At 39.9% G+C, this 21,213-nt stretch overlaps 1 protein-coding gene and 1 long non-coding RNA gene across 3 annotated transcripts in view; both read left to right on the plus strand.

Moving 5' to 3' along the window:
* WEE1 (WEE1 G2 checkpoint kinase) overlaps positions 1 to 11,265 on the plus strand; it is an 11,987-nt gene extending 722 nt beyond the window's left edge. Inside the window, exons 2-12 of one of the 2 annotated variants that reach the window (XR_001411255.1) lie at positions 1,822 to 2,030; positions 2,532 to 2,598; positions 2,682 to 2,854; positions 3,937 to 4,058; positions 4,775 to 4,921; positions 5,321 to 5,416; positions 5,505 to 5,590; positions 5,812 to 5,982; positions 6,073 to 6,218; positions 8,686 to 8,924; positions 10,089 to 11,265. Coding sequence is in view for 1 of the 2 variants with exons in the window: in XM_014935971.1 (XP_014791457.1) it covers positions 1,822 to 2,030; positions 2,532 to 2,598; positions 2,682 to 2,854; positions 3,937 to 4,058; positions 4,775 to 4,921; positions 5,321 to 5,416; positions 5,505 to 5,590; positions 5,812 to 5,982; positions 6,073 to 6,218; positions 8,686 to 8,836 (1,368 nt within the window). In the remaining variant the exon portion in view is untranslated. Of the gene's footprint in view, positions 1 to 1,821; positions 2,031 to 2,531; positions 2,599 to 2,681; positions 2,855 to 3,936; positions 4,059 to 4,774; positions 4,922 to 5,320; positions 5,417 to 5,504; positions 5,591 to 5,811; positions 5,983 to 6,072; positions 6,219 to 8,685; positions 8,925 to 10,049 lie in introns of both variants that reach the window. The other variant, XM_014935971.1, reaches the window with a different exon arrangement.
* Positions 11,266 to 13,357: 2,092 nt separating this feature from the next.
* On the plus strand, positions 13,358 to 19,176 carry LOC106902744. The gene is made up of 3 exons (XR_001414578.1): positions 13,358 to 15,999; positions 16,461 to 16,545; positions 19,032 to 19,176. It is a non-coding gene; the product is annotated as an uncharacterized LOC106902744 (long non-coding RNA).
* Positions 19,177 to 21,213: the final 2,037 nt, after the last annotated feature.

Here is a 21,213-nt window from a genome sequence, read left to right on the forward strand (position 1 = left end):
TCAGGCTCCCTCAGGCCGGCCTCAGGGTTCGCCCCGCCGCCCCGGGCTGCCAACGGGGAGGCGAATGGAGCCCTGTACGCCCTCCAACGGTGCCTTTTGTCCCGTTGGGCGACTACGGGCAAAGGACGATCCCCTCAGAGATAGTAGTTCTCATAGATATGTTTTCTATGTGTGCAAATATATTTATAAATAAACGTATAAGCACCCTGCCTTCTCCGTATTTTGTGGAAAGTGATTAAAAAGTAAAAAGTAGACTACTAAAATAAAACGTTACAGCGTCGTGTGAGCGTTTGTACCTTCGTAACCGGAAAGTTTAAGCTTGAACTGGAGTTTGCTCCTTGGTGCCTGTGGGTAAGCGGGTCCCTCCGGTTTGAGTCCCGCTATTGGTATCTGCACCAGGCCTCAAAGGCCGTTCGAGCACCCGCTGCTGTTAAACTGATAAGATTTGAAAGCTTAAAGGGATAGGTAGCTCTTAAGTCCGTCGATAACAGACTTCTGGCAAGCATTTCAACTTTTGAACTCGACCCTTGCGTAAAACACCATATAGTGAATTTAAATCTACTGATAATAGGCTTGCTTTCTTCTTTACTTTTCATATAGCCCTTGAGAAGTAATCCAGGGATAATCCCTGGGGATAATCTCCCAGGAGTCTATAGACTATAGATTGAAAACAACTGGTTTAAGGTGCGAGGAAGGCAACCTCATTAATTGGTGTTCTATGGCTTCTGCTTCAAATGAGGTTTCACTGGTAGAAATCAGTAGAATATGTTTGGAAATAGTAGAATAGGTGATGATTTTGGGCCAACTCAGGAGCAAGCACTTCAGAAATGCAAGAGTCTTGTGGACTGTGACACCAAACCCAAGCTCTTAATACTGCGGTTCAGTGGCAATCCTAAATTAGGTGCCCAAATTCCACATGGGTTATCTTCGAGAGGTTAGCCTTGAAATCTGGAAGAATCAGTTAGTTAAGGTGTCAATGGAAGTACTGAAATGTGTGTTGAGACACACAGGGACTTAAAGGTCTTCATCTAGTCCAGATTTGAGGAATACAGTTGAAGTTCCCACATATCAGCCTTCTTCCCTGTTGTGGTTTAGGCCTTGGGTATGTCAGTTCTTCATTTTGTAAGGTGTTGCTAGGATAGGGCAATGCTTGTGATCCAGTGTGTCAGTGGTTGGCATCCTCACCAGACTTCCCTACCTAACTAGGAGAAGTTTCGTCCTGTGCCTGGAAAATGCCTGGTCTGACAAATTGCCACCCAAAAGATTGTTTTGAATACTGAACTGACAGCGCAACAGTGCTGTCAATTCTTGAGCAATTCTTTATAGGCTCATGAAGAGGCATCTGTGCTTCAGTGTTAAATCTTTTATTATCTTTCTTTAGCTTGCCACCTAAATGTCTAAGTCACCAAAGATTGCTTCCTGTGTCTGATCTAACTTTAGTATCTTGTATGTGAAAATCATGGTGATATAGCACAGAATGGCCCGTCTGTGTTCGTTTCGGGGACAAAGAATTGTCCAAGAAGTTTAGGTGATGATGTGATTAAAGAGAGAAAATCACAGCTCTCGTAATCTTTCCTGTCTTCTAAAAATTATTGTAATATTCAGTGTTTCTTTTAACACTTTGTGTGGAATATAAAGCGTAGTAGTTTCTTTAGAATTTTTTTTTGGTGGAAATGCAGGTATTTAAACAACTCATGCTAACTTCAGTTAGACAATATTGTAATGAAGGCTTTCAAACATGACCTGACTGTCTGAATCAATGTTGAGACTACAAATTTTTTTCCCCCTTTTTTCTTTCTCTTTTTTTTAAAATAAATATAGAGTTTGCTTTCTAAAGCACAAGGAATAGGCTCCAGCTCAGTCAAACTTCGAGGGGGCTCTCTATTTATGAATGTTGGGAAATCAGAGAAGCAAGAAGAAGACATTAGACAAACACCCCATGTGAACATTAATCCTTTCACTCCTGATTCCATGTTCCTTCACAACTCCGACGGAAAATGTCGTAGGAGGAAGAGAACCCACCGGAATGAGTGAGTTACTTGTGTCTTCCTTTGTTAAGCTTATCTTTAGAACTACTTTTAGCTGCAAAAATTTTGTTACAAATTGATTCTTTGAAAGTGTTTTTCTTTGCAAATGTGTTAGTAATGCGTAATATAGGTTTTAAAGTATCTGCTTTGAGATGCATGGTATTATGAAATAAACATTTAGACCTAGGTCTTTTGATCAGTATGCAAAGGGGATAGACTAGGCTGTGTCCTACAGTCTTTTTTACCTGACTGAATGAGCTTTTCCTGAGGAGGGAAAACTGCATTAAATACTAGAATGAAACATGAAGAAAGAAATGACAGAGATATTAGTATGGTGCTTTTACTTTATGAGTTTGTGCTTACAAGTGTAATATTCAGTTAGTTAAACTAAACTTGGGTAGAATGGGAGAATCAGATCTCAGAAAAATCAACAGCTGCTAGACTTCAGCTTTAAGTTTACTTAAGCCACATTACTTCTGCACAAGTAACTGGTGTGAATTTCAGCTCTTGTGGAGAGGACATGGAAGCAAGTGATGGAGAGCCTGAAGATGAAACTCTCAGACCTGCAAAGGTAATTAATCTTTAGAACTTGATACTGAGTTTGGCAATTTGTGGATCTGCAGATCTAAGAATTTTCCTTCCTAATCTTTGCAGAGGATAACAATAACAGAAAGTAATATGAAGTCACGGTATGCAACCGAATTTCATGAGTTGGAGAAGATTGGATCTGGTGAATTTGGTTCTGTGTTCAAATGTGTGAAGAGGCTTGATGGTTGTATTTACGCAATAAAGCGATCCAAGAAACCTTTAGCTGGCTCAGTGGATGAGTGAGTATTTACCAAGAGGTTAGAAGTCACCTCCTGGTGCTTTTTTCTCACGTGTCTCTTTGTATCATTGTGTAGAGAAGGCATTTAAGAGAAAAGTATAAATATACATGAATTAAATGTAAAACAGATACAATTTTGAAGTCACTTTTTTCTTTTTCTGAAAAGTGTGCAATACTAGGGAGGAAAGGCTACTTGATTTTGAAATCACTTTTTTCTTTTTCTGAATACTGTGCAATACTAGGGAGGAAAGGCTACTTGACCTTTCTTCCAGCAGATGTTTGTCCCAAAATTCTGTGTGGAAACAGATTGCTTTCATCTGGAAAGTAAGAATAATACTTGCATTAGTGGCAGGAGGGACTATATGAATAAATTGTGCAGTGATGATAATTTGATATATGAAAGGGAAGCAGTATTCCAAACTACGTTCTCATCCTTGTCAATTTGAGTGACATGCAGATTAAGTCATTTTGGGGGTATTTTTTGGCATTTGTGAATGAGGCTGCTATTTGTGACCTTTTTCCCCCACCATTTTAATAGTTATAATATAAAACTCCACAAGTTTGAATTGCTCGAAATTGCATACTGGACTTAAATACTTTCCAACCAGCAGAAAGCTTTGAGAAGCATTGCTGAAGTTTTAGGAAGAAACTAGGTGATCATAAGCCAGGAGTATGACTAAACTCAGTATGCCTAAATCTAATGGAAGTGACAGCTCCCTCAAGAATTATCTGCAACAAAACCTTTTTTTTTTTTTTTATATCCCTCAAGAATTACCTGCAACAAAACCTTTTTTTTTTTGTTCTTTAAGTGTAAAAATTATTTTAGCTGTTTGGATATAACTACAAATCCACCTTAAGGTGCCATCTTAGTCTTTTAATGCAGTGTAAAAATTATTTTAGCTGTTTGCATATAACTACAAATCCACCTTAAGGTGCCATAGAACTGAATATGAAGATTTTAATTAAAAACCTGAGCTGGCAGAGGGACATGATATTATAATAAGTGTTTCTATCAAGCTGAAATTGGACTAGTTTCACCTCATAATATTCTTGTGTGCTGTTATTTTTTGTGGCTGTTTGCAGGCAAAATGCTTTAAGAGAAGTTTATGCACATGCAGTTCTGGGACAGCATTCTCACGTAGTAAGATACTACTCTGCTTGGGCAGAAGATGATCATATGCTTATACAGAATGAATATTGCAATGGTAAGTAAAATTTATCGCTTGTTCTGAACTTGCTTTCAAAAAATTTAATTTCTGAAGTTCTACAGCTATCTGCAAATCCCTAGGACTAGTTAGGAATTGATTGCCCTACACATAGCTCATACCATCATTGTCTCGAACCTCTGATGTTCTTTTCTGTTGCAAAAGCTCTATTAGTCTACACACAGCTCATACCATCGTCTCGAACCTCTGATGTTCTTTTCTGTTGCAAAAGCTCTATTAGATACATGAAGCAAAAGCTGTACAAAATTGCAGACAAAGTCTTAAGTCTTCAAGAATATTGGAAGTACAGTGAGGCATTTGTGAGCAGCAAAATGGTTCTTTCTTCTGTACAATAGTACAAGCTGGAATAGAGACAATTGCCAGAGAGTTTCCTTTAAAAAGGGAGGTGGATCTGATTTCTGAAACTTTTTGCTGTAGCTGATACCCTGCCAGAGATTTGGAAAAGGGAGAGTGGTCTTTTCTATTATGTTGGTATCCTGTTAATTTGCATGGCAGCTACAGGAGAAAAATAATTTTGTTATATTCCATGGCTATAAAGAGGGGATACAACACTAGATTTTTACACTCAAGTTCTTGGGGATGTATTTACTGTTAATTTTGGAAGCCAGTTGTACTTACTTTTTGAAGCAAGTTGTTATTACTTTGTGAACTGTTTGGTGTAAAGTAATTAGTTGCTTTCTTTAATGTTGTTTTAGGTGGCAGTTTAGCAGATGCCATAAGTGAAAATTACAGGAATATGCGTTATTTTACTGAACCAGAACTGAAGGACCTCTTACTTCAGGTGGCTCGAGGCTTAAAGTACATTCATTCAATGTCACTGGTACACATGGATATCAAACCTAGTAAGTTTGTATGCCACTTTACTCTGTATTGACAACCTCCTCAGTTAATTTAATCTGGGGTAGAAAAATAAGCAGTTAGCCACACCTTACTAACTGTAAATTCCTCATTGAAGTTCTAAATAGCATTACAAAGATGTCAGTTATAAAATTGGCTAGCAAACCTAAACTGTTGAGTTTATCTTGGGTCCTTTTTGTGTAATTGAATCTTATTTGCATAACACTTGGCTCCCATCCCAGCAGAGGGGCCAGAGCACGTAAGTTATAGTTTCTCACTCTAGGAACTGGGTGTATAGATACAACTAAAACTTCTGTGTGGCTAAACCAAACTGTAGTGAAACTAGAGGAAGTAGAAATTGGACAGAACCTACAATTTTTTTAACAATTCTTCTCTTTTTTCAGGTAACATTTTCATATCTAGGACATCAGTCCCAACTACAACTTCAGAAGAAGGTGACGATGATGACTGGTCATCTGATAGAGTCATATTTAAAATAGGTGAGAAGCAGCACAGTTGTGCTCAGAAGAATTGCATTGTCTGTTTGTCTTCTGAAAAAGACAAAAACCTTTATTATTCTTTTTACAGGTGACCTTGGCCATGTAACTCGAGTATCTAGTCCACAAGTGGAGGAAGGTGATAGCCGTTTTCTTGCAAATGAAGTCCTGCAAGAGGTAACTTCTGTGGAAAATAGTGATGTTTTCTTTAGAGTTGCTGTCTGCTGCCTTCTTGCTGGAGGAAAAGCTGCATGAGTAGTATCCCCTTGGACACTGGTAGTACTTAAGAGGGGAATGTAGTATTGTGGGTGGGTTCTGTGCTGAATAGTTTAGCTGTCTGTTAGATTTCTTACGTTGGATGGTATGTATATTAAATTAATTTTTCTTTATTTTTCAAGAACTACACTCATTTGCCAAAAGCGGATATTTTTGCTCTTGCTCTGACTGTTGTCTGTGCTGCTGGGGCTGAACCACTTCCAACTAATGGGGACCAGTGGCATGAAATTCGACAAGGAAAACTACCTAGACTACCACAAGTGCTTTCTCAAGAATTGCTAGACTTACTGAAAGTAAGAACTCTTGTACTAGTGGCTCACTGATTAATGTAGATTACTGTATTACTGGCCTTAACTAGAATACCTTATCTTCTTTATTCCAAGGTTATGATTAATCCTGACCCAGAGAAAAGGCCTTCAGCTGTGGCACTAGTCAAGCATTCAGTGCTGCTTTCTGCTGCAAAAAAGAGTGCAGAGCAGCTCCGGATAGAACTGAATGCTGAAAAATTCAAAAACTCACTCTTGCAGAAGTAAGTACTTCCTTGGGGTCCTTAAATATAACTTAATTTTTAATGGGTTTTCATATGATAGTAGAGTAATGATAAAACAAGACCATCCTTGTTTCTGCCTGAGGTCCACAAATCTGTATGCACGTACATCCCTGAGAGAGAGTACAAAGTGGGTCATGTCACTTTAAAAGGAACTTTCTCTGTAGAAGGAACTTCTTGAACACTCTAAGGGAATCTCAACTACATTATTAGTATTCAAGATGTACAAAACATTGCAGTTCTAAAAAAGTATTTCAAGCATAATGCATACTTTTGTGACGTGCATGGTCTAACATATCTATATTATTCGAGCCTGTGTTTTCGTGGGTCATCCGTACATTGAAACACATTGTAAAACATGACTTACATGAGCTCTTTTGAACTTAAATGAAGTGTCACATCAGGAATGGTTTTGGACAGATTTGACATGTACACAACATGGTTATTAGGTTACCAGAGAATCGTTTGTATCATGAGGTCATCTTGTCCTACGCCTTGGTCAGACACTCAGCTCTGAATTAAAGCTTTGAAGAAGAGATTCCCTTTAGGAAAGTCTGATTTCTGCTTAAGTTTCAGAGAAAGAGTTAGCAAGTTCAGAAGGATATGTCTGAATCTTTCACTGCAGTTAGCTTTGCACGTTATGCATAATATGCAGGATTTTATAAGGGAATATATAATACTGATTACTTTCTGACTGACTCATTTTGAGTGATGTTAGCTGTGTGTTTGGATTTCTCTCTATCGCTATCTGCTTATCTTGCCATTGCTACAGTCTGAATGTAGTCAGACTTGCCATTTTAGATGGTTATCTTTATAATCTTCTTACGAATTATACTGCCTGCAGAGAGAATAATTTGTCAGTTTGTGCGGGTTATTCAGGGACAGATTTGCTGAGGTAACTTGCTTGTATAAAGACAACATGTTTTTGTATCATGTGGAAGGGAAAGTTGGCAAAGCTAATATTTTGTGAAGACTACTTCTGGCCTGGCAACAAGTAGGGTACATCCTTATAAAATAACTGTAAATTCAAAAATGGTTTAAAAAGAACACTTATCTCCAGTAATAACTTTAAATGTTGTGTGGGATAGTGCTCTATAAAATAATTCAGGTAGGTATTTTTGGGTTATTTTGGTTTTTTAACACTCCTGATTTAAGATAGCACTTGTGTATGTAAGTTATCCTCAGTGAAAGGAATCCTTTTAAGGAAACTCAGCTTTTCTACTGTGTGATCTTCTTCAGAGGAAGGAAGAATTCAAGGTTAGACTTGTAGGGAATAATGGAAGTATACTGTAAAACTTAATTTTCTGGTAATGGTATGGTGGGTGAGTGTGCACATCTGTGTGTATTTGGGACTGATGTTCAATCTTTAGGTAAGATGACTAAAAATAGATTGCATTCTCTTGCAGTGAACTGATACAATGATAATGTGGGGAGGATTAGATGGGGCACGGGTGTTAATGAATACTTTGGATTACAAGTAAGAATGGGAGTAGCCTATTAAAATAAAAAATGTAACTTAAAACTAAATACACCTACACAAATATGCAGCAAGTCTGTAAAATTTGATCTCGTTGTGGAGTCCAGATGTGAAGCAAGATTACAAATACTAGAGAAAAATTATTAATTGATAGTTTGGGGTAGGAGAAGAGTATGGGGGGAATTCTTACGCTTAGGCCATACATCAGCATTTAAGGAAAGGAGAAAAGGGGTGTTTTGGGAAACCGTTGGTAAAGATAACTTTTTAGTCAGGCTATTTCACAGTTTTATCCTGAGTTTTATTTAACTTTGTTCTCAAACTGAGTATTGGGAATTCTCTCAAACAAAATGGTTGCATGGGACAATGGCCTGTGCTACCTTCAGTGACTTAGCCTTGCAGTTTTGGGCTCAAAACGTTTATGTTAGGCAAAAAGATTGAGGTGGTGATAAGCTTTTGATGTGGGCATGCAAAAGGAAAAGGATGCTTCATGATGTGTCTTTTGCCAGTTACATTTATCTGTGTTCATCTAAAGCGTGTGTCTGTTTGAACGTTCACAGAAGTTCAGTTGTGTCTGAATGCTTCGTTTGGGCAAACCTCAGTAACTAGCTCTGTAGTGATTTACCATATGGCACATACTAGAAAGTAAACAGCATCCTACCATGTTCTGGTACTTGAAGTGTTGAGCTGCTTATAAAAGGCCAGATTTCAAACTCTGACTGAGTTGTGTGCATTTCTCATTTCCTTCCCTTGTTGTTCAAAAGAAAAAACATCTCAACCAGTAACATCTCATCCCACTTCTATCCTCTGGGTTGTAAACAGGTGGATGCAAATGATAATGGTCTTAGTGTGACCTAAATTGATGGCAAGTCTTAAGTTTTGAGCTGCTGTAATTAATTTGAAGTGCTCTTGCTGTGATACGCCTGTAGTTCTTACTGGTACCATCGCACAAGTGTGACTCTGGATGTCTTGCAGGGAGCTGAAGAAAGCACAGATGGCAAAGGCTGCAGCTGAGGAGCGAGCACTGTTCACTGACAGAATGACAACCAGATCTACGACACAAAACAGACCATCTCGACTCATTGGAAAGAAAATGAACCGCTCAGTTAGTCTTACTATATACTAACTATGAAGTCTAAAAGAACTACTGAGGATGGCTATAGCATCTCTGCGAGATTGAAACCTAAGGAATTGAAGGATGCATTCAATTCCTGGTTTCTTGTCCTGTCTTTTATCAGTGTCACTAGTTTTACAGGAATTGCTTCTGGGTTTCTACTTGTACAATATGGCCATTAGCTGTATTTTAAGCATTTGGGGTTAATGGACTCAGTTACGATCTTGTCTGTAGAGGATCCTGGATGTTAATCCATAAGCCTTTCACACTGTTAGATGTTACATCGTCCCAGGGTTAACCACTATAGTGGTGTGCTGCTTTGTAGTGTTACTGCATTGTAATAAGAAGTAAGATCCCAAACGAACTTTCAGCGGGAGCGAGGAGGCCTTGCTTTGATAGTTACTGGTTTGTTTGTTTGTTTGTTTTTTGTTTTTTGTTTTTTTTTTTGGAGCAGAGGGGAATACATTTTGAAAGACAGGCTTTAAGGCCACCTACACTCAGTGTACCTGATGTCAGGTAGACTTTTATTGTGAATTTTATTTGTATATTCAACTGGGAGCACTTTGTAGGCATTGCATAAACCACAGCTTAGAAAACTGTGGAATTAAGTGCCATGTGGAACTGCTGCTATTTTTAGTTTGTTGTCCTCGCTGTAAAACTGTAGCATTAAAACAATCATTATTGTGTTAATAGGCTTCTTGTTAAAACAATTACGTGAAACAAATCTAAGCTGCATTTTAGTGAAGGCAGCATTTTTCTCTCAAAGCTAGTGCATTGTGAAATAATGCACCAATTTAATATTTGGACTCTGTATTAGTGTAGTGCAATTGTTAATGTCTTGGCTATTGATGTTTTGTAATTCTAATAAGGTTCTCTAAATGTTGATATTCTCTTCAGTTGTTCATTCTTGAGACTATTGTATATTTTTTTATGTTGGAGTACTTGTAAATAATTTTTAGTGTAACTGTTCAGGTTGTTTTTCATTGTTCATGTACATAAGTTTGATTGTACTTAAAGAATACTGAAACTGCAGTCTGAGATGCCAACAGTCAAAGCTGAACTATTTGGTTTTAAATTCCAAAACAAACAGAATGTGACCATCAGAACCTCTACTGGTGTTGCACCTAGGCTGACAGATGTTGCTAAAAAACAACAGTTAGTCTTACTATATACTAACTATGAAGTCTAAAAGAACTACTGAGGATGGCTATAGCATCTCTGCGAGATTGAAACCTAAGGAATTGAAGGATGCATTCAATTCCTGGTTTCTTGTCCTGTCTTTTATCAGTGTCACTAGTTTTACAGGAATTGCTTCTGGGTTTCTACTTGTACAATATGGCCATTAGCTGTATTTTAAGCATTTGGGGTTACTGGACTCAGTTACGATCTTGTCTGTAGAGGATCCTGGATGTTAATCCATAAGCCTTTCAGTTACACTGTTAGATGTTACATCGTCCCAGGGTTAACCACTATAGTGGTGTGCTGCTTTGTAGTGTTACTGCATTGTAATAAGAAGTAAGATCCCAAACGAACTTTCAGCGGGAGCGAGGAGGCCTTGCTTTGATAGTTACTGGTTTGTTTGTTTGTTTGTTTTTTGTTTTTTGTTTTTTTTTTTGGAGCAGAGGGGAATACATTTTGAAAGACAGGCTTTAAGGCCACCTACACTCAGTGTACCTGATGTCAGGTAGACTTTTATTGTGAATTTTATTTGTATATTCAACTGGGAGCACTTTGTAGGCATTGCATAAACCACAGCTTAGAAAACTGTGGAATTAAGTGCCATGTGGAACTGCTGCTATTTTTAGTTTGTTGTCCTCGCTGTAAAACTGTAGCATTAAAACAATCATTATTGTGTTAATAGGCTTCTTGTTAAAACAATTACGTGAAACAAATCTAAGCTGCATTTTAGTGAAGGCAGCATTTTTCTCTCAAAGCTAGTGCATTGTGAAATAATGCACCAATTTAATATTTGGACTCTGTATTAGTGTAGTGCAATTGTTAATGTCTTGGCTATTGATGTTTTGTAATTCTAATAAGGTTCTCTAAATGTTGATATTCTCTTCAGTTGTTCATTCTTGAGACTATTGTATATTTTTTTATGTTGGAGTACTTGTAAATAATTTTTAGTGTAACTGTTCAGGTTGTTTTTCATTGTTCATGTACATAAGTTTGATTGTACTTAAAGAATACTGAAACTGCAGTCTGAGATGCCAACAGTCAAAGCTGAACTATTTGGTTTTAAATTCCAAAACAAACAGAATGTGACCATCAGAACCTCTACTGGTGTTGCACCTAGGCTGACAGATGTTGCTAAAAAACAGAACTGTTTTAATTACTGGCTTGTCTCTTCATTAATTTTAGTTTAAACAATGTTTCCCATTTGTGCTCTATTTGTTCTTACTAGTGTTGAAGTTGAATATTAAAGTTAAAAACTTGTTTAATATTGTCTAACACTTATTTAACTCTATAGTTGTGGAAATAAAATACTGAGTTAGGAATATACTATGGCAAGATCTGATTAGATCTGCTTCCTGCTGCTGTGTAATGCTTGTGATTCCCTCTCATGAGAGTTGGACTAATAGAACATACTGGCTGATAGTTAGGTTAGGAGAGAAGCACCACAGTCTCTGTGCATTAGTATCTTTAGCAGTCTGTCTCTACTGCTTTAGATATGGTACTGCATGTTGGAAAGATGAAGCCCCTGGAAGATTTGAAGTGGAACCCGTGACTGTGAAGATGGGGGACTAGATGAAATTATGTGAAGAAAGACCTGGATCTGAGGTAAGGAGGAAAACACATGAATTGCTGAGAACAGGAAGAGAACTGCTTATTTAAAAGTTGGTAAGAAAGCAGTGGGAGGAATAGGAATAGTCTGTGGAAGACAATAACAGAATGTTCTGTGGCATGGATGCAAAATATGCACATGTATTCTACCTTGTGTAAAGAAGAGACACAGTAAAATTAATAAAGGCTTAGTAGATGAGTCTATTGGGGAAGCTTTTGCACTGCTAAGTATTTTTATTTATAAGAGGTCTCAGTGCTGTTTGTTTATGACAGTGAAATTCAGAGGCTTGGTTTAGGTAACTCATTCTCTGAGTGTACAGTTCTCATTAGTAAAAATTGATAGACTGGAATACCTTTAAGTTTTTACTTTGTGTAATAGTCCTGTCTTGTTTCTGAGACACCTTAAAGTACCTCATCTATTGCTCATCTACTCTAAATGAGACCTCGTAAAGCAGATTTCTAAAGTGATAAATATCGATTGATGGGGGATCAACAAACTTAGTAAGACTTTCTTCTATCATGTAAATAAATTTGATCTGCCTATGATAATTATCTGCTTTTGCATCACTCATTTTCAGAGGCTTGTAACATCATTACAGGTGTTGCTGCATGCACAGGCCCTGTAGAGGTGTACTCTTTGCTGGGTAAAAAACTGGCTGGATGGCCAGGCCCAAAGAGCGGTGGTGAGTGGAGTTAATTCCAGCCAGCAGCTGGTCACAAGTGCTGTTCCCCAGGGCTCAGTACTGGGCCTGATTCTCTTTAATATCTTTATCGATGACCTGGATGAGAGATTCGCTTCCACCCTTGGTAAGTTTGTAGAAGACAAAAGTTTAGCAGGAGTATTGATCTACTTCCGGGTAGGAGTGCTCTACAAAGGGATCGGGACAGGCTGGATCGATGGGCCGAGGCCGATGGGATGAGGTTCAACAAGGCCAAGTGCTGGGTCCTGTGCTTGGGTCACAACAACCCCATGCACCTCGCTGCCTGATGGAAAAGGACTTGGGGGTGTTGGTGGACAGCCGGCTGAATATGAGCCAGCAGTGTGCCCAGGTGGCCAAGAAGGCCCACAGCATCTTGGCCTGTGTGAGAAATAGTGTGGCCAGCGGGACTAGGGAAGTGATCATCCCCGCCACATCTCAAATACTGTGTGCAGTTTTGGGCCCCTCACTACAGGAAGGACATTGAGGTGCTGGAGCATGTCCAGAGAAGGGCAATGAAGCTTGTGAAGGACCTTTAGCACAAGTGTGAGGAGAGGCTGAGGGAGCTGGGATTCTGGAGAAAAGGAGGCTGAGGGGAGACCTTCTTGCTCCCTACAACTACCTGAAAGGTTGTAGCAAGATGAGGGTCAGCCTGTTCTCCCAAGTAACAAGTGATAGGATGAGAGAAAACAGCCTCAAATTGCACCAGGGGAGATTTAGGATGGATATTAGGAAAAATTTCTTCACCAAAAGAGTTGTTAAACATTGGAACGGGCTGCCCAGGGAAGTGGCTGAGTCACCACCCCTGGAAGTATTTAAAAGACCTGTAGGTGTGGTGCTTAGTGACATGTCACTACCTACCTATCTAGTCTTGCTATATCTCATGCTGAAGGAGTGGGTGCTGTGGTGGACTAAAGCTCTGTAGGTGTGGTGCTTAGTGACATGGCACTGCGTAACTATCTAGTCTTGCTGCATCTCGTGCCCAAGGAGTGGGTGCTGTGGTGGACTAAAGCTCTTACAGAATTAGTTTCCTATAAAGACATGACACCACTTGACACTGACAAATGCTGCTTTCCAAAAGTATTCTGAAACTGTTCCATCTAAATGATTTAATTTGTGGATGAATTGTCTTCCAATGTGAATTCCAGGTATCAAGGAATGTATGCTATATTTTAAAAAATATTTTGAGTCACATGTGATATTCAAATACTATATGAAATTTTATTTATGACATTACTGTCAAAACAAAATTGAATTTGCTTAGAGAGTAATTTTTTCAGAAAACAATACTGTGATAGTCATGTATACTACTGGTCGATTATAGCCATGAAAGCCAACAGATGGATGAGGAGTATGTCTGTAAAGAAGTTAGCATTTTCCAGTTGGAAAATGTAGCATAACTAGAAATTGTTCTACTTTCATAGGTTGCATATCAAATGCCCAGCAGTGTTTGAGATGAATTACTGAGGTTATCTTAGTCTCCTTTTTTGTGTCGTTTATGTTAAGCTATTGATAAATAGCATTTGTCTAGGGTTTTTGTTTTTTGCAGTTTCCAACTGTCATAGATTCATAGAATAGTTTGGGTTGGAAGGGACCTTTAAGGGTCAGCTAGTCCAACCCCCCTACAATGAGCGGGGACATCTTCAACTAGATCAGGTTGCTCAGAGCCCTGTCCAACCTGATCTTGTCCTTTCAGCTCACTAATTTCCTGTTTTCCCTGCCCTGGATACAAGCTGTTGATTACCACAGACCTAGTAATATGTTTTATTCTGGGTGGGATGGATCTGAATTAGTAACATTAGTAGAACCAAGCAGTCAATAATTATGTTTCAGGCTTTTGTATGAAGTTAATGACAAGCTTTACCCTCACCTAGAAATGCAGGTAGGTACTACTTGTATATTTGAAAATAGGATTTCAATTTCATAGATTGCATTACTTTAACATGTAAAAGTTTCATGAATAAAAGTGTACTTACCCTATTCTTGTTGAACTGGGGGGAAAAAAAGAATGTGCCATGCATTGTTTGACACTGAACCAAAAGCTGATGGCTTCACCTTATCTTTAATGTGTTTTGTAGTCTCCAGCAACACCTGCTGGACAAAATAGTCAACTGTGCACTCAATTTTTGTCTTTAAAGTGTTTGTGTGCTAGGATGACACTTGACCCTGATTGTTAGAAGTCATTATCTCACTCTGCAGTAGTGATTGAACCAGCAGTAGCTTGGGTAAGTGTTGACTTATATATTTTTTTTTTTTGTCTGCACCCACCCTCTCGGTTCTGTAGGCTTGGAAAAGGCATCCTCATGATTTCACCATATATGTGATTTGGTATATAACATGTATGCACACTTAATAAATCTGCATGTGTGCTACCTATGAATATCACTGCTGTAGCTGTGCTTGAGGACTCCGGTCTAAAGCAATGGCCAGCAAAAGAGTCAAAAGTGGGGCTGTTCCCTGCCCAAACCTTCCCTTCTTTTCAGTGAACCACGGAAACCATCAGAGTGAGCTGTGAGGGAGCTCCCTCAGCGTGAGGCTGCTGAGCTGACATGTAGGTTCTCGTCTCAAGAAACACTGCAGAGAGAAAGGAGGAAGCAGCAGCGACGGGGCAAGACAGCACACAGGAAATTAAGGTCCCGCTACTGTTTAAACAGTTGGAATTGGATAGAGATGCTATCTTCCCAAAGTATAATGGGATTGGGGTAGAGGAAAGGGAGGTGCCCTGAGGAGAGAATATTGCTGTGCCTAATTAAACAGGAAGCAATTTATTACTGTTTAACATGTTGCTCGGAGATCTGAGGTTGTATAGGCTTAAAAATTGTCTGAGATTCTGGATAGTCTTGGAAAATGGGAAGAACTGATTTCAAAGGTCTTCCTTTTGCCAGTCATTTGACTCCCTTTTAATACACAGCGTCAAATTTAGCATGACATCTGAATATCATGCTGGTATACACTGATTTCTCTGTTTGACTGAAGATGAAAGCAGAATGACTGGCCTAATTCTAATTAATGATCTTCTGTGTATCCCTAGGGTTACTGCCGGATAGGTGGGCTAATGGACGTAAAAACTGCTGCTGTTACTGAATTACCATCTATGCACAGGAAAAGATCCTGTGTGCAGCCCGGGGGAGAAGATCTTGTTCATCTATTGATTTACAGACAACAGAATGCACCGCTAATTAAAGTATTTTAGGCAAGGTTTTCTGCAGGATAGGGATGGAGGGGACAGGAGAAACATCTCCTGTTCCTAACCTTTAGTAGTCTCACATGCCACTGATCTTGGACATCTTCCTACCTCTGCAGCTATTTGCCCTTGCCTCTCTTCTCTCTCAGCTACTTGGGTGTTAAGATATTTCGGGTAGAATCTCCCCATATATTTGCTCCATGCCTTAGCAAATGGGATTTTAATCTCATTTTGGTTTTGTAGATACTGAGACAATAGTGATAGTCAGTCTTGCACCATGAACCTGCTTAAATGGCTTTTTCCACTCACCATCTCTCTCAAGTTTCTATCCCAAAACTTGTTATCAGGTGGTTACTGCAGTACACACCTGGGATTTAATTTCCTCTTCCTTTCTGCAAGTGAGGTATCTCTGGTATTCTGTTCTACTGCGAGTTCTGCAACGTGGTGAGAAAAACCCTATCAGCTACAAGCACAGAGTAAGATGTGTGTTGCCAGGGAGGAACTGAAAGGTAAGGTAATGTTCTGTGTTTTACCTTTGTTATGTTTCTTTTGGTGTTTGAATAGAAATGTATGTGTTATGCATCTAATGCTGCTTCCTACTTCACCTACAATAATTTTCATGCTTAATTTTTACATAGTTTCAGTGAGAACATTTGAGGCATGTGTATAAGGCCAGAGATCAAACTTTTTAAAGTATTTAAAAATAATAGAAGAATTCCTCAAATGCCTTGAGGACTGGGTTACACTATAATGTCAAATATACTTGCTGTTTTTTTACACTGTCCCCCAATGCTTCCTGAAGATGTTTTATTGTGGGACAAGTCTGTTCAGAAACTGTAACACATTGATCATGAACGTTGGCATTTGCTCTAGTTTTATTTTGTACTGAAACATGACTCTGAACTGGCTGATACTGGAAACACAGTTTGCTACAAAGTTGGCTTAATGATCTTAAATTTGTTTCCTTCAGTTTAGGTGTTTTGTGGAGAATGAAAATGACTGATTTAGCTGCAGTTCAGGAAGATTTTCTCCGGGCTAACAATGAGCAGAAAACTGTAAGTTGCTCATGTGTCTGAATTCTTTCCTTGATGACAGTTTAACTGACTCAGTGGCATAAAACAAAATTAGTAACAGTTCAAATGCGTAATCTTTCCTCCTCTTAGAACCTCTCTGACAAATACTTATTATTTGGCTAACAAGGAGTAATTAAGCTTCTGTTAGGGAGGGGAAAGAGAAAAGCGATTGACCTCTTATGGCTGAGCCTCAGCAGGGTCTAACTAAAGCTTCTTCCTGAAAGTGTGAGTCACTCTGTGAGACTGTGAGCCAGTTTTCCCTCCTGGATCTCCTCACCACCCTTCAGTCATGTTTTTAACTCTGGTGAGTGAGCAAGGTTAGAATAAGCACAGATTTAAAGTAAAGTTGCCGAGATCTCAGACAACTTTCAAAAAAAAGCAAAAGTTAAAATGTTAAGTTGCATCAGAACTTAGTCGTGTACCACGCAAACAATTTAGAGCTTCTGTAGTGCTATCAAGGACTTAATGGTTAACTGTGATCACTGTTAATTAATGTTCTGTGGATTATATGTCAATCTTATCTTCAAAGGTTTAGAATGTAAAGTCTTTGATAAACAAATGTTCAGACTAGCACATTAAAACAGAAGAGCTTCTTAAAATAACTCACGTTGGGTGTGGATGCAGTTAGTCTTGTAACTTTGTTAAAGCTATTTTGGGTGAGTATGGAAAACAAAGGTTTTTTTCAACAGCGAGTTTATTTCTCCGCATGAATTTCAGTTTAACTGGTTTTGCTCAATTAGTTCAATCCAATTAAACATATTTTAAATATGGGTATGTCTATATATAATTTTATTAATGTTATGCATAACATTAATAATAATTTATTAATTTTATGCATAATTATCCTTTTGATTACCCTACCAAAAGCTGGAGCAGCTGAGGCTTATGTAAACTACTAATTTTAATGAAACATTTAAACATGGACTGTTAACCTATTGACCTGAATGGAGCTATTTATACTCTTAATGGAAAACAAGTCCTGTTCTGGCAAAGGATTTGAGCATGGCATTTAAATATTTAAATTGGGAATAACAGAAGCCAGCAACAAGAATGAAGGGAACCACACAGTTTAGTGGGGTGGGGTTTTGTTTGTTTTGTTTTTTGGTTTTGTTGTGTTTTTTTTTTAACAATTACTTTGTGGGGCACTGTTTAAATTTCATTTTACCATGCCATTGTTTTTATGAAAATGAGCTGCCAAAAATCACTGAACTCCGTTCAAACAGAAATCAAGCCTCTGCCATGAGGAGATTCATGTATGAACTATATTAATTGCTTTTCCTCAGTGACATGTCACAGAACCTAGCTGTATTTTAATGCACTTTAATAGGGATGTTCTGTATTTACTGATGGTCTTGTGGTTGGTCAGCTATGAAAAAAATAGTTTGTTAGGTTATCTGCATGACAGAAGTTCCTCCCTAAGTGGAATAGCTGTGGTCAAATTGGAGAAATTATAAAGTTCCTCATTATTATAAAGTATAAAAGTTCCTCCCTAAGTGGAATACCTGTGGTCAAATTGGAGAAAATATAATGATATTCTTTAAGAATGTAAAATGTGCTTTTAAAAAGTACATTTTGGCATCTGAACACTGGGTAAACAACCCCACTTTGGAACAACAATAATATATTCCAAGATGATAGATGTTTCTGGCTATATTAACAACTATAATGTTAGCAAATCAGGTTCATTAGGAGATTTAATCCAATTAATCTTTGATGCTAATTGTATCGTTCACACCATCCATCCTGAGAAAAGAGCATAAATAATTGTTTGTGGATTCCAAACAAAGTTAAGAAAATGGAGGGGGAGAAGGCTGCTAGGATATGCCCGGTGAATAAGGCAGGTTGTGTTTCTGTGTTCACTGTGTTATAAGAAATGATGACATCTCTGCATTGCTAGATTTTATTTGTTTCCTGTAAGCTAGAGAAGACACTAAAGAAAAAAAAAAATTACCAGAAATCTGTGGAGGATTCTAGTCTCCCATTTCCCACATGTAGAAAACTGATTTTCTGAGTTATCCCATATGTGAATTAAAAGTACTTCCTATGGTGGACCTCACTATCTGCTCTCTGTAGTGACCCTGGCCAGAGGACCATTGTACACTGAGGATTAGTGAACCACATAAATTTGTTATTGGAATGGGCTGCCCAGGGAGGTGGTTGAGTCACCATCCCTGGCTGTGTTTAAGAACCGTTTAGATGTGGTGTTGGGGGATACGGTGTAAGGGAGAACTTTAGAGTAGGGTGGATGGTTGGACTCGATGATCCCGAGGGTCTCTTCCAGCCTAGATGATTCTGTGATTCTGTGATACCCCTTGTGTGGCCTGCCCTTTATCTGAAAATGCAGCAAGAGGTTCTCTTGTGAGCATCCTTCCTGTTCGTCATTCGAAACAATGTATAGAGTTGTTTCCATGTAAGAAAATCCTATAATAGCTTGAATAACCAAAATGGTGTCATTTTTCCATGGGCAGGCTCTGCGTGAGGTGCTGCGTCTTGATCAGAGGCCTGGTTGGTGCCGCACAGCTCGGGGTTCTCAGCGCCTGAAGGAATGTAAGATTATCTATCCTGTCCTCCCCCTTATAGTGTTAGCTCTAATAAATGGCATTTTAAGTGATACTTGAGTGTCTGCGTGCCTTTCTCACCAGGATTGCAAAGAACCAGCCCCACCTGCTGCGAAACAGCCATCTTGCTGCACCTGCCAGAACCATTGCACTTGTAGAGAGCTATTTTTGTTCTAATGATGCAGTTGAATGAAGACCAAAATTGGACAAAAGTTAGAATCCTTCTTTTTTTTTTTTTTTCGTGATTGTGGTATGTCTTGAATTTGGGATCTTAATGGTTCTGCTTTAAATCCATAAAAATCATAGAATCATAGAATGGTTTGGGTTGGAAGGGACCTCAAAGATCATGGAGTTCGAACCCCCCTGCCCTGGGCAGGGACACCTCCCACCAGACCAGGTTGCTCAAAGCCCCATCCAGCCTGGCCTTGAACCCCTCCAGGGATGGGGCAGCCACAGCTTCCCTGGGCAACCTGTGCCAGTGTCTCACCACCCTCAGAGTAAAAAATTTCTTCCTGAGATCTGAATCTTTTTTCTTCCAATTTAAAACCGTTTCCCCTTGTCCTATCATTACCCTTCCTGGCAGAGTCCCTCCCCAGCTCTTCTATAGGCACCCTTCAGGTATTGAAAGGCCGCTATAAAAATGAAACCTTAATTTAATCGTGGGCTGTGAGCTATCAGTATTCAAAGCAATACATGTTTCAGCATTATTTTTGTGCTACTGGGGGCCTGGAGGCAGCTCACCCCCGTGAGGGGATCCAGAGAAGGGCAACAAAGCTGGTGAGGGGTCTGGAGCACAAGTCTTGTGAGGAGAGGCTGAGGGAGCTGGGGTTATTCAGCCTGGAGAAGAGGAGGCTGAGGGGAGACCTTATTGCTCTCTCCAACTCCCTGAAAGGAGGGTGTAGAGAGGTGGGGGTCGGTCTCTTGTCCTATCATTACCCTTCCTGGCAGAGTCCCTCCCCAGCTCTTCTATAGGCACCCTTCAGGTATTGAAAGGCCGCTATAAAAATGAAACCTTAATTTAATCGTGGGCTGTGAGCTATCAGTATTCAAAGCAATACATGTTTCAGCATTATTTTTGTGCTACTGGGGGCCTGGAGGCAGCTCACCCCTGTGAGGGGATCCAGAGAAGGGCGACAAAGCTGGTGAGGGGTCTGGAGCACAAGTCTTGTGAGGAGAGGCTGAGGGAGCTGGGGTTATTCAGCCTGGAGAAGAGGAGGCTGAGGGGAGACCTTATTGCTCTCTCCAACTCCCTGAAAGGAGGGTGTAGAGAGGTGGGGGCCGGTCTCTTCTCCCAAGTCACAGGCGACAGGACGAGAGGAAATGGCCTCAAGTTGCGCCAGGGGAGGTTCAGGCTGGATATTAGGAAACATTTTTTCACGGAAAGGGTTCTCAGGCATTGGAATGGGCTGCCCAGGGAGGTGGTTGAGGCCCCATCCCTGGAGGTGTTCAAAAGACGGGTTGATGTAGTGCTGGGAGGTCTGGTTTAGTGATGGTGATGCTCCTTGTTTGTTGTGTGGGTGTCTGTTTTTGTCAGTCAGGTTGACGGTTGGACAAGATGATCTTTGAGGTCCCTTCCAACCTAGAAGATTCTGTGATTCTGTGTTAGCAGGGAAATGCCGTGAGGGGACGGACGCGCTGGAGGCACAAAGGAGCTGTGGGGACATCTGATGTCCTTGCACAGCACCTTCTCTCACCAGTGCTTGGTCTGAACCCACAGCATTGAAGAGGACTTAACACAAAAAAAACCCAAACCAAACCAAAACAATCAAACAAAACCCCCCCTTCTTCCTTGTGGTGATGTTCTCTACCGCTCCCACAGTAGCGCTGAAGTTGTTTTCAGCCCAGCCTGCCTTGCAAGCTGCGTTTTGAAATTCTTGGGGCTGAAACAGTCTAGAAAGAAAGTCACTTTTCCCGGTGCGATGGCAACCGGGCGCTGGGTGTCCCGTGCGGGCAGAGCCGGGGACGGGGCCGGCGCTGCTGAGGCCGGGACCTGCCCGGGCCGAGCCCCGGCTCCCCGTCGCGCCTGAGGCCGCCCCGGCCCTCGCCTCTGAGGCGGGTCAGGGCGGCTGCGGCTCCCGGGGCGGCGCCGGCA

This window comes from Calidris pugnax, unplaced genomic scaffold, assembly GCF_001431845.1.
Source record: "Calidris pugnax isolate Ruff unplaced genomic scaffold, ASM143184v1 scaffold26, whole genome shotgun sequence".
In the NCBI taxonomy this organism is placed as follows: Eukaryota; Metazoa; Chordata; class Aves; order Charadriiformes; family Scolopacidae; genus Calidris; species Calidris pugnax.